At 47.6% G+C, this 15,467-nt stretch overlaps 4 protein-coding genes across 4 annotated transcripts; all 4 read right to left on the bottom strand.

Annotated features, from left to right (window-relative positions):
• Positions 1-494: 494 nt before the first annotated feature.
• On the bottom strand, positions 495-1,019 carry CGCA056_v001515 (uncharacterized protein; the record flags this gene model as incomplete). The annotated part of the gene is made up of 1 exon (XM_037316775.1): positions 495-1,019. One exon carries the CDS (start codon positions 1,017-1,019, stop codon positions 495-497), a length of 525 nt encoding a protein of 174 aa, XP_037185788.1.
• A 1,603-nt stretch (positions 1,020-2,622) lies between these two features.
• On the bottom strand, positions 2,623-4,630 carry CGCA056_v001514 (uncharacterized protein; the record flags this gene model as incomplete). The annotated part of the gene is made up of 3 exons (XM_037316774.1): positions 2,623-4,125; positions 4,184-4,471; positions 4,526-4,630. 3 exons carry the CDS (start codon positions 4,628-4,630, stop codon positions 2,623-2,625), a joined length of 1,896 nt encoding a protein of 631 aa, XP_037185787.1.
• Positions 4,631-7,188: 2,558 nt separating this feature from the next.
• Positions 7,189-7,902, bottom strand: CGCA056_v001513 (uncharacterized protein; the record flags this gene model as incomplete). The annotated part of the gene is made up of 1 exon (XM_037316773.1): positions 7,189-7,902. One exon carries the CDS (start codon positions 7,900-7,902, stop codon positions 7,189-7,191), a length of 714 nt encoding a protein of 237 aa, XP_037185782.1.
• Positions 7,903-8,892: 990 nt separating this feature from the next.
• On the bottom strand, positions 8,893-9,330 carry CGCA056_v001512 (uncharacterized protein; the record flags this gene model as incomplete). Its single annotated transcript, XM_037316772.1, has 3 exons — positions 8,893-9,012; positions 9,075-9,231; positions 9,284-9,330. 3 exons carry the CDS (start codon positions 9,328-9,330, stop codon positions 8,893-8,895), a joined length of 324 nt encoding a protein of 107 aa, XP_037185781.1.
• Positions 9,331-15,467: the final 6,137 nt, after the last annotated feature.

Raw genomic sequence — 15,467 nt, 5'->3', positions numbered from 1 at the left:
GATCCTTCATTCCTTCAACAGGGAAAATGGCTTGAAGGATTCTCAGGAGCAACTCAAGAGAAGTCTGGACCTCAAGGATGCGTCGGGAGATTATCACCAATAATATCCTGACTCGGGAAGGTTGGCTGAGGCGTAAGCTTGCTAGCTACATGAACTCTCCGTTTGCCGGTTGGTAAAGTCTGATTGCATACGCAGTGTTATTAACTAGTATCCACTTGTTGAAAGTCTCATTTAACTACATGATTATGTATTCCTGAAGCTTATCTCAATTCTTGGGACGAGACGGTCATTCTGTCCGAAGTAGCACGTGCAGGAATGGAATAGAACAAATATTTACTAGCAAACTACCGAGCCAACCCAATCACAAAACTCAAATCGCCCGACGCGGCGAGAAGCGTATTACATCAATCCATCAGCTAAACACCAACACCAAGGCGCACCGCTAGGCTGAAAGAACAAGGATTCAAAGAGCAGGAATAAGCGAAAGCGAACGCTCAGCAAGAACAACCACAAGCCCTGCATCCCTTCCCACAGCTAATGTCGTCGGCAACTCTGCAATCAGCCCTAGCATCACAAGTCTTCCACGATCCGTAGCCACGGTTCCGAGCAGTCCAGCACCACCGTCCGTCTCCATCACAAGCTCTGTAACAGTAGCCCCTGGAGCATCCGTATTCGCCGGGGTCAACGTCCCAGCACTTGCCCCAGCCATACTTCCACCACCAGTGTTCAGCAGTGAGGGGGGCGCTGGTGTTGCTATTGGCATCCTCTGCAGCGGCAGCGGCCGCGGCATAGTTGGGGCGAGTTCCGACAGAGCCATCTGGTCGAGGGTTCGGGCCAAGAGGATGCTCCTTGCACTTTCGGATCTGAGAGGGGTCTACGCCCTTTTCGTCCATAGAGCCGGCGGTATAAGACATGACTCCGAGCTGTCCGCACTCATCCGCTGCGTTAGCGGGGGCGACTCCGGCGAGGATGGGAGTGGCAAAGAGGAGCAGGGTAGTGGCCGCAGTGGTGAGCTTCATCTTCTTTTTGGGGGAGTTGGAGAAACAGAGAAGTCAGATGGGCGTGCTGTTGTCAGGATTTAGTTTTCGGGGAATGCGGGTACGAGAGCCCAGCCACGTGGATAAAGTTCAGATTGACGGGAATGACGATGCTTGTTTGACAAAACTAAGGTGGTTTGGTGTGTACGCAGTAGTGGTGTGTAGTGGTGTGTAGTAATATGTAACGGTGATATTGCTTGGATGAGGGTAAGGTTAGAATGATTTGTTTTCTTCGTTCATCAGGCCGGGAGGGCATTGCCAGTTTTATACTTGGACGTTCCCACCATCTCTTCCGCCCCAACGAACCATGACCGCATTCCCTAGCTTCCCGTCCGTGTTTTTCGATGAAGCTTGATTCTCCGCGAACTCCGTGAAAATCATCCGTGATAAGGAAGTTTAGCATAAGCGAACACGAATCCGGAAGGTCGGGCGTGGGGTGATGTTCCACTCACACGGATTACTTCCTCCTGCCGGGCCGAGGCCTCTTTCACGGCTGGCTCCTTCGGTTGGCGATAAACATTCCGAATCCGTCTGCTCGGCAGGAATACTCACGTCACCAGACGGCGAGGATGGCGATTAGCTTTGAGGTATAGAAGGCTGGATTTCAGGAAGTAACGGAGCTTTTTCGAGTCGGATCTAAGGACCGACTCCTGATTCCCAATGGGGAAGTCACTTACTCAGTAGAACTTTGAAGATTTACTCGTGACTCGGAAACTATCATCGGGATTTACGCTCCGGTCATCTGGTAAATGATCTTGTGATCAATAGCAGCAGCAATAATATGACATCAGAAGGGGCATTGCGTAACTTTTGAAGCTTTGATAGCGTCTGGAGATCTTTTGCCAGAGTAGTGCCTCGCTTGGTTCAAGTAATCAAGCTTGAAGGCTGTTATAGCGCACCTCGATATTCATCTGAGAAAGCCACGACTCATACTGGTCATGGAAGAGGAAACGAGAAAGGACTTGAGTCAATTGACTAGCAACTTGGAACATATGTGTTGAATGAACTCGTTTTCGTAGGCGCCAGCACCTTTCTCCAAATTCACACATATTTACATCTTCACCTATGAAATCTGGGACGCACAGTGAAGTAACAATTTCGATCTTTTTTCCTAAGCCACCCTTGAATCACAGGACTTCCATCCTTACCTCTCTTGCCAGAACTCCGACATGAATCTTGGAAATCCCACAGTGAGCGTCCCTATCATCTACGTCCCTTCATGTTTTAGACCACAAACTTTGGCTTAGCACGGAGCAAATTAGCCTGCACTTAAGGCTTCAGCACCCATGTGTCTCTTAACGATAACCAAATAGACCCTCAAATTTCGTAAATGCAACTTAATGCAAGATACATGTTGAGCTAGATCTCAAGACGAACCCACCCGAAGGTTCCAGCTAAAGTCTATCAAGAAGACATGCTCAGCTGCCAGCTGCCGAGAGCGTGTCGCAGTACATTGACATCGGTATCATGTCAAGCTTATCAGAGTGCAATCCATGGATGTTAATGGGGAGAGTAAAAGTGTCGTACTTTGCAGCGCCTGTTAGCCGATTTGATCTTCGACCACGTATGACTCTTCTAGCTGCATCTAATGCTCGCAAAAGTTGAAATCATTCGAGCGAACACGATAGTTTGTGTTATCCCCAACTGTTGTTCTCTCCTTCATGACCTCCAATCTCATCTCCTTCGCTTTTTCGAGACCAAACGGAATTTCGAGGTTCTCAAAAACCATGTCGATAATCTCAGGCGGCATCCGTCCCGTAGTCACCTCGTCTCTAAACCAGTGTTTTTGCTGCGGTGGCACGTTGGCGGTGCTAATGATGGGGACGTCCGGGTCTACGAGGAACAACGCTAGGATCTTGCGATGGCCTGGCTTTGTCTTGTTGACGAGCTCAAAGGGGGCTACGCAGTGCTGATAAACATTCGGGAAAGCAATGAGGCGATCTTCGCGAGTAAGTACACTGCCGAGGTCCTGAATAGTATTGCCCGAGGGGTCGATGCAAAAGGTCCTTCCGATGGAGTAGAAGTCGCTCTGCTCGTACTGGAGTTCCGACATAAGATCTTCCCTGTTGGACTTAGTTCGGAAGGCTAGTCGGCTCTCCGTAATGTTTTGATTATCGTAGTAATACAGGGCCGTGGCGCATATGTGCTCATTCAGTAGGCCCTCGATGTGCCAAGAGCCACCGTCGTAAGTCGGCTTCTCTGGAGTGAGATGGATATTTGCAAGCTTCACGATGACTTGAATCCGCTCAGCATTGTCGAAAAAACCCTTTTGCAACTTGACACCTTCGCCAGTGATGGGCATTCGGGTGTAGGGAGGGATATTCGGCCGTGAGAGAGGATGAGTCGCGTTGTACCAGATCTTGTCTCTGCGCCAAGTCAGGAATTCAGGCTCGTCGTCGCTATCTTCAAAGTCGTCATTGTACTCGTCCTCTTCGCGGGGCTGCTCATCCGACTCCTGAGGGCGGGATTCAGGGCGGCACCAGTAAGGGCCTTTGTTGCAGATCTCGGGGGTAGTGCAACACCTCCCAACCTTGGGCATCCACAGGCGTTGGAATTCGAACTTCTCGGGCCATCGGTGAACGACATCCCAGAGGGGTACGACCTTACCCAGCACTTTTTCGATCACCGAATACAGATCCGCATGCTTGGTGGGATGTACATTGTTGATGTAGCTTGCAATTCGAGGTTTGTCATCGTCGAGCTCAACCTCGCAAGGAAGCCACTGGAACTTGGTAGACCAGCATAGGTCCACATCTTCGTCAGGAGTCGGGATGACGTCTCCTCTGCCGCAGTGTTTCATTGTGTCCGCCAAAGGGATCCGTTTGTCAGATAGGATGCGGGTCGTGCCGTAGGCAAGCGGCCAAAGCGACGGGTGAACAAGGTCAAGAACCTTCTCATCGCTACCGGGGTGCCAATCCTTGTGTGCATCCGGGACATCCTCAAGCATGGCCACGGCCTTCTTCAGCTCTTCCTTGATTTGCGGCGTCAGAGCATTGTCGGACTTGATCACAGCGGCCGAATAATCAAAGACCGGAATGATCCCTGTGGCTTCGTACAGCTTGGCCTTTTGTCGGAGCTCCTCGAGAGACTAGAATAATGTCAGCTGGGCGGTCTTGTTGAGTTGGAGGGTGAGGCATGAGACGAACCCATTCGAACATGTCGTCATCAAAGTGAGCATATTTCAGGCCTACTGAAGCCCAGTCAACAGTCATGACTTCGGCTTTCCATTTAGCAGCGATGTCATCGTTGAAGACTTTCACGTGCCAATCCGGTTTGTTGGTGATTTGCTCGATGAACCACATGATGGCCAGCTCCGAGTACGTCAATGTGATGGCGGTCCAATCGAGGACCGCGCTGGGAAACATTTTCTCGGGCATAGCATTGACACCCAAACCAAATCCTGGTCGGACAAGCTTGTTCAGCTCCCCGTCGTCCTTGATTTGAAGTCAGTGTTGGCCGCCCTGAAGCGCATTGGATGGCGAACTCACAAAGGTGTGGAAACCCTCATTGAGATCTCTCTTATTGAGCACGGATCGGATCGAGTCTTCTTCCACACCCTTTCCCAGGTTCTCGGCGATCCACTGCATTGCCATTGGAATGGTCGGCGTTTTCTGCGAGCCTTGCTGCTCGGCCCAGTGATGCAGAACTAGTCTGTCTCGGGCGGTCAATGGTGTTTTCGACATGTGGCCAGACCCTCGTTGAGCACGTGTCAATTAAGGGTGGTGGAGAGGTCGGCGTTGATAGACAGGCGATGGTGATCTCTGAGTATTGTGCAGTCTTTGTAGTGGTGCAACTGGAATTTCTCTCGTTTTTGTATCGAGAGGATTGCTAGGAAGAATTGTTAGGGAAGCCACAAGGTTCTTGAAGTCAAATTTAGACACGCAGGCTACCGCGCTATTTTCAGTAGCTCCCCAAGCCAATCGAGCATGGCGTCAGGCGGTAAGCATGGCTAATTCTTAACGTGTCGCGAGGTCATGTGGATTTAGGACCCTCATGGCTGCAGTCTTGGCTGGCTGTTGCCTAGCGTTGCCTATTTTCACGTTGTTGGTTTGAAGATGGATGCAGGAAACCCCTGAACCCCTGACCATGATGTGTAATGGGGTACCGACCGCCCCTACACTGCACAACGCGGAAACCTGCTACAGTCAGTGGCTAAAAGTCTGAGCCCACCCACCCCACATACGCAAATCTCGCGACGCGCCCTAACCTACCCCTCTTTCTACTACTTATACTACTACTGTAAATATCCCTCTAAGTAAATCGATTTAGTATTGAAATTAGTACTAATTAATAAAGTAATTATAAGTTATTACTAAAACTGTATATAGTAATATATAGCTAAAATTAGTATATTATTACTAAATATTTCTATATTTTTATATAGAGTAGTATATTAAGCTATTATATATCTCACTAAGTAATATATTTTCAAAAGCTTATTTTAAATAAATAAAGTTTATTTATTAATAAAATGGAAAATTTAATATATATACTATATAGCTTAAAAAAACTTTAAGATAACTACTAAAGCTTTTATTAGTATAATCAATAAAAAGATATTAATTACTATTATATGTTAAGCTTTCTATTTACATAATTACTATAAATAGAGAGCTATAAAATAGATCTTTTTTATACTTAAAATATATTTTAAGTAGCTATATAAAATATATTTTAATAGGGTAAAAATAATAAATTAGTTAAAGTATAATACTTAGTATATGATATATTTTTAGCTAACTTTTAAACTATATATACTAATAAGTATTTACTATAATCTACCTTTTTTTATAAAATTATATAAGTTTAGTATTACTTTTTTAAGAAATAAAATAAAACTTTTATTAACTTAAACTATTATAATAAACTAAAAGTTATTATAATACATTAAGAGGCTATTTATAAAATATAGAGATTTTTATTTATCTTTATATAGAGAGATTTAATTTCTAAAAAGAATAAGTATATAGTATACAGTTATATATAAGTTCTAAAAAAAGGTTTAGTTTTAGATTATAATAATATAAAGTATTTTTAGTAAGATAATATATCTATCTATGTAATAAAACTCTTAATAAATTAGTTATATACTTAAAGTATCAGCGTTATTATTTAGCTAGTTTATTCGCTTAATTTTAATTTTATTAAATATACTTAAGTATATCTAAAGTAATAAGTATATAGAATATTCCCTTATATTATTTACCTAAGTAGTAGTATAATAAATATTAAAGAGGTAAAGTAGTATTTATATATAGTGTAGTAGGTTATATTATAAGAGTTTATTTAGTGTTTATATAAGTTATTACTATACTACTAAAAAGCTATTTAGAAAGCTAGAAGTTTATATATATAATATTAAACGCTAGATTTCAGACTTTTAATTAATATAATCTATTTTACTATATAACATTATTTAATAAATTTATCGAAGTTAGGAGGTTAGGTGCTAGTGGCTAGGAGACCCCTGGTGGGGCGGGTGGGCTCAGACTTTTGGACAAGAACTGTAACTCCTCGTTTGTCAAAACCAAGGTCTCGAGCTTTGGTAAAGAAGGTCTTATGCTGACAGGCAGGCTCAGCAAGAGTACTCTTAGGAGAAAATTCGCGGTTGCATTTAGGTACACTTTTTAGCAGCCACCTTTTGCTGGGAACATGAACATGCTTCAGTTTCCTGGCCGAGTTCTAACACGATGTGAGTTGGATTTAGAATTTGTGCGCATTAAGAAGGACTTGTTCTATTGACCCTTGTTTTTTCGATCGTCCTCCTGCTCTTTCCACCTTTCAAATTGAATCCATGAAACAAAGACTGTGGCAAACGAGGTCTTTCTGATTTTTGTTACTTTAGATGAAGGAAATAATTAGATAGTTAAGTGGAATGTACTAAGATACTAAGAAATACCTTGATGCGAAAGCAACTCTTTTGATCATAATTGTCTGGCCGATGGCAAGTCTGACTTGAGCATCAAGCAATTGCACAACACATTTGTATCACAATCGCGCTCAGCCCACATTGATCCTAGCCTTACATTCCTCGAGATTTCCTCGGCCAGCATGTTCACGGATCAGGTCGACGATGCAGGTTTGGTCAATGCATCGGAACGCCAATCAGAACAGACGAAATCGTCTGATGCTGGGTAACACTGGTGATGGCTCAGGACTTCGGGGCTTTGATGAGGTCGATCGCCAGATTATCCCAGATCGCATAGCCCCCATTCGGCGTGGGTATGTACTCCAGCTTGACAGAAAGTTTTGATGTTTTGGCAGTAACCTCAATAGACATGGTTTGCCACTCTTCGAAAGTGAATCCAGGACTGAACTCAGCCATCTGCTTCTTGTAGACTTCTCCTGAGTCAGCAGAGGCTTCAAGAGTCATGAGGCGGCCGCTCCTCCAAGCATTTCCCATCATGTAGCGAAGCGAAATCCGATAAGTTGCACCGATCGCGGCGTTGACAGACGTTGTCAGCGACGTTCTCGACTCTAATTTGAGCGCCGTGGGGTTGGTGTTTCCAGGCACGAAGGAGGATTCTGCTCCCTTAGAGCCAGTCCAGAGCTGGAGGTCGGAATCACTCTTGAACGAGAACGAGGCCAGCTTGGTGGTGCTGGAATCGGTAGGGGGTGTGAAGACGCGGGGGTCCCGACGATAGAAGTTGGCCCTGGTGTTGCTGCCGCAGAGCTCGGTTTTGGATCCTGCACACGGCGAAGAGCATTCCGACTCAGCAACGCGCTTGGTCGGTGCAGCGTGGTGACAGTAGCATCTGTTTGAATCGAACGTGGCGAAATAGGCAGATGTTTTGCAGTGCTGTGTAGCACAGAGCTCTGCAGTCATGGCCTCATTTTTATAAGAGCCGATTTGAGATGGTATCATTGCCGAGCCTTCAATAAGGGTTGTGACGAAGCACCCTACATACAAGGTGTTGGCAAGTTTGGCAGGCTGGGGGCCGCTGGAGGGGTTGCTGCGAGGAACACATTTTGCGGAAACCAATGGAAGCAGAAGAAGACCGAAGAGAGTGTCACGCGGACTAAGCCGCGGAGAAGTTGGGACGGTCATGGCTGGAAGGAATGAAGATCGGAAAAGACTGTGAAGGGCGCGTAAATGGAATGCCAATCACTTCAGTCTTCATGGCTGATGTTGAGTTGCTTTTTGTATTTTTTGGGGTATCAAATTGAATATTAACAGAGACGGAGACATTTCTGAATTGGCCGTAGCATCTCAACTTGGCTATTGGAAATTTTGAGTTGTGGCGGGAAGCTGAACAGCTGGTGTCTTGACTCGTCTTTCTAAATTCTACCAATTCTTCCCCTGTAACCTTAAGGAGTTAAGCCCCGCCACAGTACGCTAATCATGCCACACGGGAATTTCCACGGAAACTTTCAATTAAGCTTAGCCAGCATGCTTATTGAGTCATGGCTTGGAATCACTGCAGTCGAAAGTCGATAGTTTATACAAGACCACATGCGTCCAATCGCCGGTGTATTCTTTTGGTTAAGCATCACAGAAACGAGGCAATTCTTGTTCAGACATCGGCCTAGATAAGCCTCACGGCGCACCATCGAAGTTCCGGAAGCATGAACTCGCCATTTTTCTTCGGAGGCCATTGATAGCGCTAACCCTGAACCTCCAAGCGGTCGCACGACTCAACCCCTAACCTGCCCATCTCTGCTCCGGCAGTGAGAGCGAGGTCGAGGAACAAACATTCACAAAAGCCTCATTGAAGCACCAATCAATGCAGTCCGAACTCTTTGATTTAAGTATTAGACATATTTGACCAAATCAAGTACTCCCATCCATGCAAATATAGTAACAAGAGGAAAATGTCCTATTCTCATGTCTTGCCATCGAGCCATCCACAGACTCTTAGTTGGCAGCGCCGTTGACGGCACCGTACTGGATGCAGTACTCCTCCCACTCGTCACCGCCAATGTGCTTGGCGGGGGAGTTGCAGGTGGCGACCTGGGCGTCGTCGTCCTTGACACCCTGAAAAGAATGGGTTAGCTTCTGAAGTGAATACTGGCGGGAATGTTTCGGTGGTGACTTACGAGGTAGCAGTCGGGGCAAGTGTCCCAGACGTCGTTGCCGGTGTGGCGCTCCTTGTAGGCACCGCAGGCAGCCTCGGTGGCGGCGACGTTCTTGGGGTCAGAGTCCTTAAGGCCCGAAGAGATACACCAGGCAGCGGTGTGGAGGTTGGCAACAGCACTGAGAAGCGTTAGAAGATGTATTTCAACTTGTAGTGAGGTGGAAGTCTTACCCAGTGGCGCAGGCAACAGCGGCAACGAGGATGGTAGAGAACTGCATTTTGATGGATTGGGTTGGGTTGGTATTAAGTAGTAACCTGAAGAGACTGTAGAAAGTTGGTTGAAAGAGTGTGAGTTGTCTGGATTAAAGATTGAAGTGTGAGTGAGTGGATGGTGATGAGGATGAAGAGAAGAGAGCGGTTGGAGAGGGAAAACCTATCTCTATTTATCTCTCGAGAAGACGCATCTCCTGATGTCGACATGGGGTTTCCGGTGCTCCTTGACCAAGGCCAGTCGGGCACTGAAATGCATGCTCCGCTCGACGCTGACGACGCGGAGGCTCAGCTTCGAACATTCCACTGATGGATCGTGGATCGTGAAGTAACATCGCGGCCCACAAGGCTCTGCCAAGGTGCTTTGCATGACTAGAGATCTCCTGGGGAGTGAGCGGGAGAACTCCACAAGGCGTCCGTGCCTCGGGCACAACAACCCCTATGAGCAATCCCACATAGCGAGTGTCCATACATCCGGTACTATCATGCATGCCTTCGAATTATGATAGGGATAATTCCTCGGTTCGATTCCGGCATCGCGGAGAGTGTTGGTCTAGCAGCCTTAAATCGCCGCTAGTTAACATTCACTGAGGGATGCGATGGCTGAAATTGTGTCTTGTAATATCACGAGGGGTTCATGGCTGAAATCCAGGCCTTCATAAGAAAACATGAAAACACAGTTATACCCAAGTGAGGCAGCTGAACATTCAACGACCACCTTCCAGAAGATTTCGGTCCTTAATCCAGATCATACCACACACACTCTTACAATCAGTCATAAGTTCATCCAAACATGCAGCACAGCCGCACTCAACGGGATAAACAACGGTAAAGTGGGAGTTATGTATAATCCTCCGAGCTACGTGTGGAATCTGTGGGGGTCATGCGAACAATTCATTCAAATGCAGTAATGCCCGAAGGCTTGCACAAGCCCTACAGTCTACAGAACGATCAATGCTTCCTTCCCGCGGTACGGTTAAAACATGCTCAAATTTTGGCATGGCCAGCGGTTTAACAAGCTTCCCACTAACCGCGGGAACTATATTTAGTCATGCAAGGCATTCCCTCACGTCACCCCCGGAAGGCGGGGACCGCAGGACCCAGAAAGTGCTCCCTCCTTCCCCTTTATTTCACGTCCGAGCGGCCGGGTGCCGGATGCCGGGAACATCGCAGCGGAAGAGGTCCGATGGGAGGCGGGTCTCCTCGGAGGTGTCTGTGCTTCACGGCATGTGGGAGAGCAAACAGCACAGCTTTCAAGGCACAGAAGCCGCGAAGCGAGATTAGGGCGCAATGCATCCCCGCGAACACGTCAAAAAAAGGCAGGTCTTGTCTAGGGCTGCGCAACCAACAGCGATGAGCCCTTCGGCAGAGTTGCCCTCTTGACATCACGATGTTATCGTCTGATAACTCGGCAAGATCTCCCCGGGCGGCTTGCTGACTTTGACCGTTCGACGCAGTGTGATGATGCAGTCAGCCTCACTGCAACTCACAATTTACCCTTACGAACATCCTGACCTGCTCCGTCCGGTCCGGTTGCGCCGGGTTTGTCTGGCTCCACTCGGAGAGCATCCCGGTACGGGATCACCGTTGAAAGATTTGCCCCTTTAGGAAGCCCCTGATCTCGAGTTGATTATAAGGTAGAAACACTCCCCATCGTGAATCACACCGCCATCATAATCATTGTTTTTGGGACAAGCAATTAACATCGTAGAACTGAATCGTAGCTACTAACATGAGCGTTAGACTGCTTGTTAATTATCAGCCCTTTGAATGCCAACGTCACCCTGGGGCCACTGTTGCTGCTTGGAAACCCCATCATGATAAACCAACTGTTGATTATATTGCCGAACCCCACGTAGAACTTAGCAATCTGCTTGAACAATATACACTATGAGCAGGTTCGCGATCATATCATCATACGCGGTGGACATTTCAATGGAGAATCACGAAGTGGCTCAGTTGTCGCTACGTGGGTCCTATGGGGGTCATCGGGCTGTGATGAAAACTTGGCGTTGTATCCACTTTGTGACCAAAACTTGACATGGAGTTAGCGGCACACTAGGAGTCGGCTTCACCGTGAAACCGATCCATGGTCTTTTGGGCAGGTCTCCAAACCTCATGTCAGCCGATATTGATGTGAATCCCTAATTTTTCATGAACCGAGTGTAACAGGCACACCTGCATGGTCTTTGGATGTTGTGTCCTCCAAGCAGCTTTGGAGCTCCTGCGTCTTTTTGCGAACCCCTCATCTCAAAAGCGTCTGTAAGAACCCCCATCATATTCTATAAACCAAGAAAGAGGACGCTTCATTGTGCAACATGGCCTTCAATCGGCAATCTCGCTCCATGAGTCTTTCCTTACCAGCCGGCGCCGGAAGCCGCTTGCGTTCAGTTCCGTGTACGCTTCTTCTCCTGACGCGCGGACGAAGACGCCCTCCCGGAGGACGAAACGTGGTACTTCCCTCTCTGGGCCGGACGCAACAACAGACTTGAATACAGCTAGAGACCGTCTCTTTGCGCGCTGGAGACTCCCGTTGACGCAGAAAATAGATCCGCAGCTGTCCGGATCAAGAGCGGACTTCGGGGTTCCCTCGATCATTTGCTCAATCTCATCGTCGGTGGATAGTCTCGCTTGGCGAAGGAGTTCGGTGAGCTGTGCGCTCTCAGATATCTGTGCGATGGCATGCCAAGAGTTCCCAGGCAGACTGTAGCGCATCGGCCGGTAGAGCCAGGCCGCAGAAGCGAAGATGGCGAAGAAGGCAGCCAGAATCCCCGCAACGGCCCAGTATCCTCTGCACTTCTTCGGGATCTGTGTCAGTTTGAAAGTCATGATTTCGGCAACAGCGGCGTCTTCGTCAGCAAGCTCGCTGGATGCATAAATGCTTAGTTTGTCGTAGTATACAGACCGTTCGAGTGTGAAGTACAGTGCCTGTAAGGCTCTCGCAGGCGAGCCTGTTTCTTTAAGAGTATCTTCAAACAGTTGAATATGTAGATCGTCGAGCGGGACATAAGACCGATTCCGCGTTGTCAAACAAGAGGAGCAAAGCATAATTGGCGCGCTCTCTGATCTATAAAAGAGGCCGCCGAGGATGTTGTTCATCATCCGGCCTTTTGTGTTCTCCGCCCACTTGCCGCTGCGGACCTCGGCGATGATCGAGTTAAGTCTCTGTTTATCGATAGCTAAAGTCCCATCCTGGCCGTTTGGCCGTAACGAAAGGGAAGTGTTGGTGACAGCGTTGAGCTGTTTGCGCAGCGTCGCCGTGATGTATACCGCCGGATCCACTGTCCACTTGTAATTTGGCTCCGCTCGGGCCGTTTGGCTGCTCAATGAGGGCAACCTCGAAGCGTGTATGTTAAGGTGCCGGATCGAAGCGCTTTCGCTATGTTGAGAAGTCTTCAGCAATTGTGATCTGAGCTTTTCAAGAATTCAGCTGCCGAGAAACTTACATTTTTGACTGTGCGCACATTGTCATTCTTAGATCGTGCCTTTCGGTTTTTCCCAAACGTTCGTGTGTCACTTTGAAGGCCTGAACTGTCCACGAGCCATCTGCCGTAGAATTGAGCATGTCTACTGTCGATGAATTGTTGAATGACCAGGGTTGGTTTTCCCAAGTTTCCCAGGCACCTTGTAGACCCGCATCCCAGAGAAGCCTAATGTCATCCGTTCCACTGGGGTCATATAGAGACCACTCAGAGCTCGTAAGAACACTGTCAATGGTGTGATTCTGGCAGACCTGCCATATGGGTGATTTCCCGGAGTTTGGCAGAGGGCATCCGAAGGTGAATACATCTTTTTCTGGCCAATTCAAGCCCGCAGCATTAGCGACAGACCTGTCGATCTGCAAGACACCACATATACCGATGTCCGATTCGGAATCACTGATCTTGATCTCGCAAATGGTAAGGTTGCTGATGATTGGCCTCAAACAAATAACGCGTGAGTCGGTAACACGCGCCATTCCACTAAAACTGGAGATCGACTCCCTTGTTTCTTTCAATGTAAATGGAAGAAATGCTCGGACGGTCGGGCCCGTGTCGTCTGTTCCCACACCAACTAGTCCAGCTTCTGAGTATTCTGCGAACGTTTCCGCGAAACGCAGCCGCTGTCTCCAGTAGTTGTCTGACGTGCTTAACAAGAATTCGCCGCGGATTTCATTGTCGAGTGTGACGGCATATGTGTTGGGAATCGAACGAGCAAACGAGATTACCTCGTCTTGCTGGAGATCAGAGACAAGCAGTGTCGATATGAACTGCACTGCAAAAGTTGTTAGAATGAGAAGCATAAGTACCAAGCGAACAACCATGTCGAGTCTCGACGGGCTCAGTGCCAGAATGCCTAGCGAGAGAGGCCCGCTGCCGGAAAACCGGGCAGCAGAAACTTGGGCGATGGCATGGAGATGAACACCACGGCGCTCAACCGCGACTGAGGCGATCATTGCCGTAGCTGTAGCAGCCAAAGTGCCGACCGCAGTACGAATTATGACCGAGGCTAGAGTGACACTGGACTGAAGGCGGTTTGCAAGCACCCACGAACGCCAGACATCGTTGTCCTGTGGGGTCCACCACAGCCAGGTAACGAAAGTGAATGCCGCTGCGATTGAGATGAGGGAGATGAACATCCCAGCTTTGATAAGCAAGCTTAAGCCGTTGGGCTTTTCGTCGGACGTCGTCGCCTTGTCCTCTTTGACCCCATCGAGCAATTTTTCAAGCGGCGATATTTGCTCGGCATCGCCTCCAACTGGTTTGCTGCTAGCTTGCTGAGTCTCTTCAATCTCCGATGGGGCATCCGGGGCTATTTCGTGGTTTGCATTTCGATGCATCATCAAATAGTCAGGGGCTCGTGTGGCGAAGGGATTGTTGACTTTATAACTTGGCAGCGAGATTAATGTTGCCGAAAATTTCGGAAGTCCATCAAAATAATACCACACATACGCTACTGTACGACGTCGATTGCTGTAGCAAAAGCAAGAGAATAAGGCACGCAGTGTCACCGCTATCGCGATGCTTGACTTCGGGATGAGGCCGTACATTTAAATAGGAACGCAGAATACTGCCAAGACTACGTATGTTCTCAGCTAGATATCCATGGGTCGTTCAAGAGTTACACGAGCTACCAAGCAATCGTAGGCGTTTTGGCTATTATTAAATGCTGACTTGGGGGGGGGGCAGTTCTTTCATTCATTCGTGAACCGCCGCGAGCCTTGAGGTCTAGGTAAGACCGCATGGCACTTTTGCCTTACACAGCCTCGATCACGGCTTCTACCTCATGCGTCTTCGAAGGCAAGCATGATTAAGTGGCCCTGAGCTTTACTCGCGATTTGTCAAAATGAGCACCACGAGATACCGTGGCTGGATGCGCAAGATCCTATTATGCAGAGATATGCATTTTCCAAAGGGCCAATCATTTACTAACCTTAACCCGTTGTTCGTCATTCCTGAGGTCTGCGGCATCCCTCCGTAAGTCTCAGGAAGCCACAATTTCTTTATATGGCTAGTAGAAAATAAGCAGAAGCCCCCCTCCTAGAAAACTATCACCACCTGTAGAGCCTCCGCCGCACTCACAGCCTTCAGAGCTATGACAGCTAGCAGAGCCAACACAGCTCGAGCAGCCCTTACCCAATCTAGTGCGATTTGTCGCAAATTTTGTCAAGGTGCGGAGAAGGCCAGTGAGTAATCAGTGAATTACATTAATACTTCACTCAAGCTATTTAAAGGCTTTTATTCTTCGTGAATTTGGAGAAACACGGTCTTCATTTTTTTTCTTGTGTGTTTTCTTTGCGTTAACTCGCACTCAGTGGAATAACCAGAGTCATTACCCAAGCCACTAATACCTAAAGCACTTGGAACTAAACAACTAAATCCCTCGTAACTAAAACTCTTATAACTTGAAGTGCTCTTATTGCTCTCATGGATTAAGGGCTAAATAAAAGAGATCTTCTTGGCTAGAAGAGCAATCCTCACTAAGTACACCAAGGGGTAACGGTTAGTGGATCAGGGGTAGCACGTAGGCTCCTTTCCATATGGACGTTCTTTACGCCCTGCACTTTTTTTTTTCTTTTTGGGACATTGATCTTGATGTACGCGATCTTCAACTGGCCATGAAAATGCCTTTCTGGCGGAGAAAGACCTAGAGCCCAGTTGAGCCC

This window comes from Colletotrichum aenigma (assembly GCF_013390185.1).
Source record: "Colletotrichum aenigma strain Cg56 chromosome Unknown KSG_Cg56_contig01, whole genome shotgun sequence".
In the NCBI taxonomy this organism is placed as follows: domain Eukaryota; kingdom Fungi; phylum Ascomycota; class Sordariomycetes; order Glomerellales; family Glomerellaceae; genus Colletotrichum; species Colletotrichum aenigma.
Note: the sequence above shows the minus strand (reverse complement) of the source record. Positions and strands in the feature narration are given on the sequence as shown.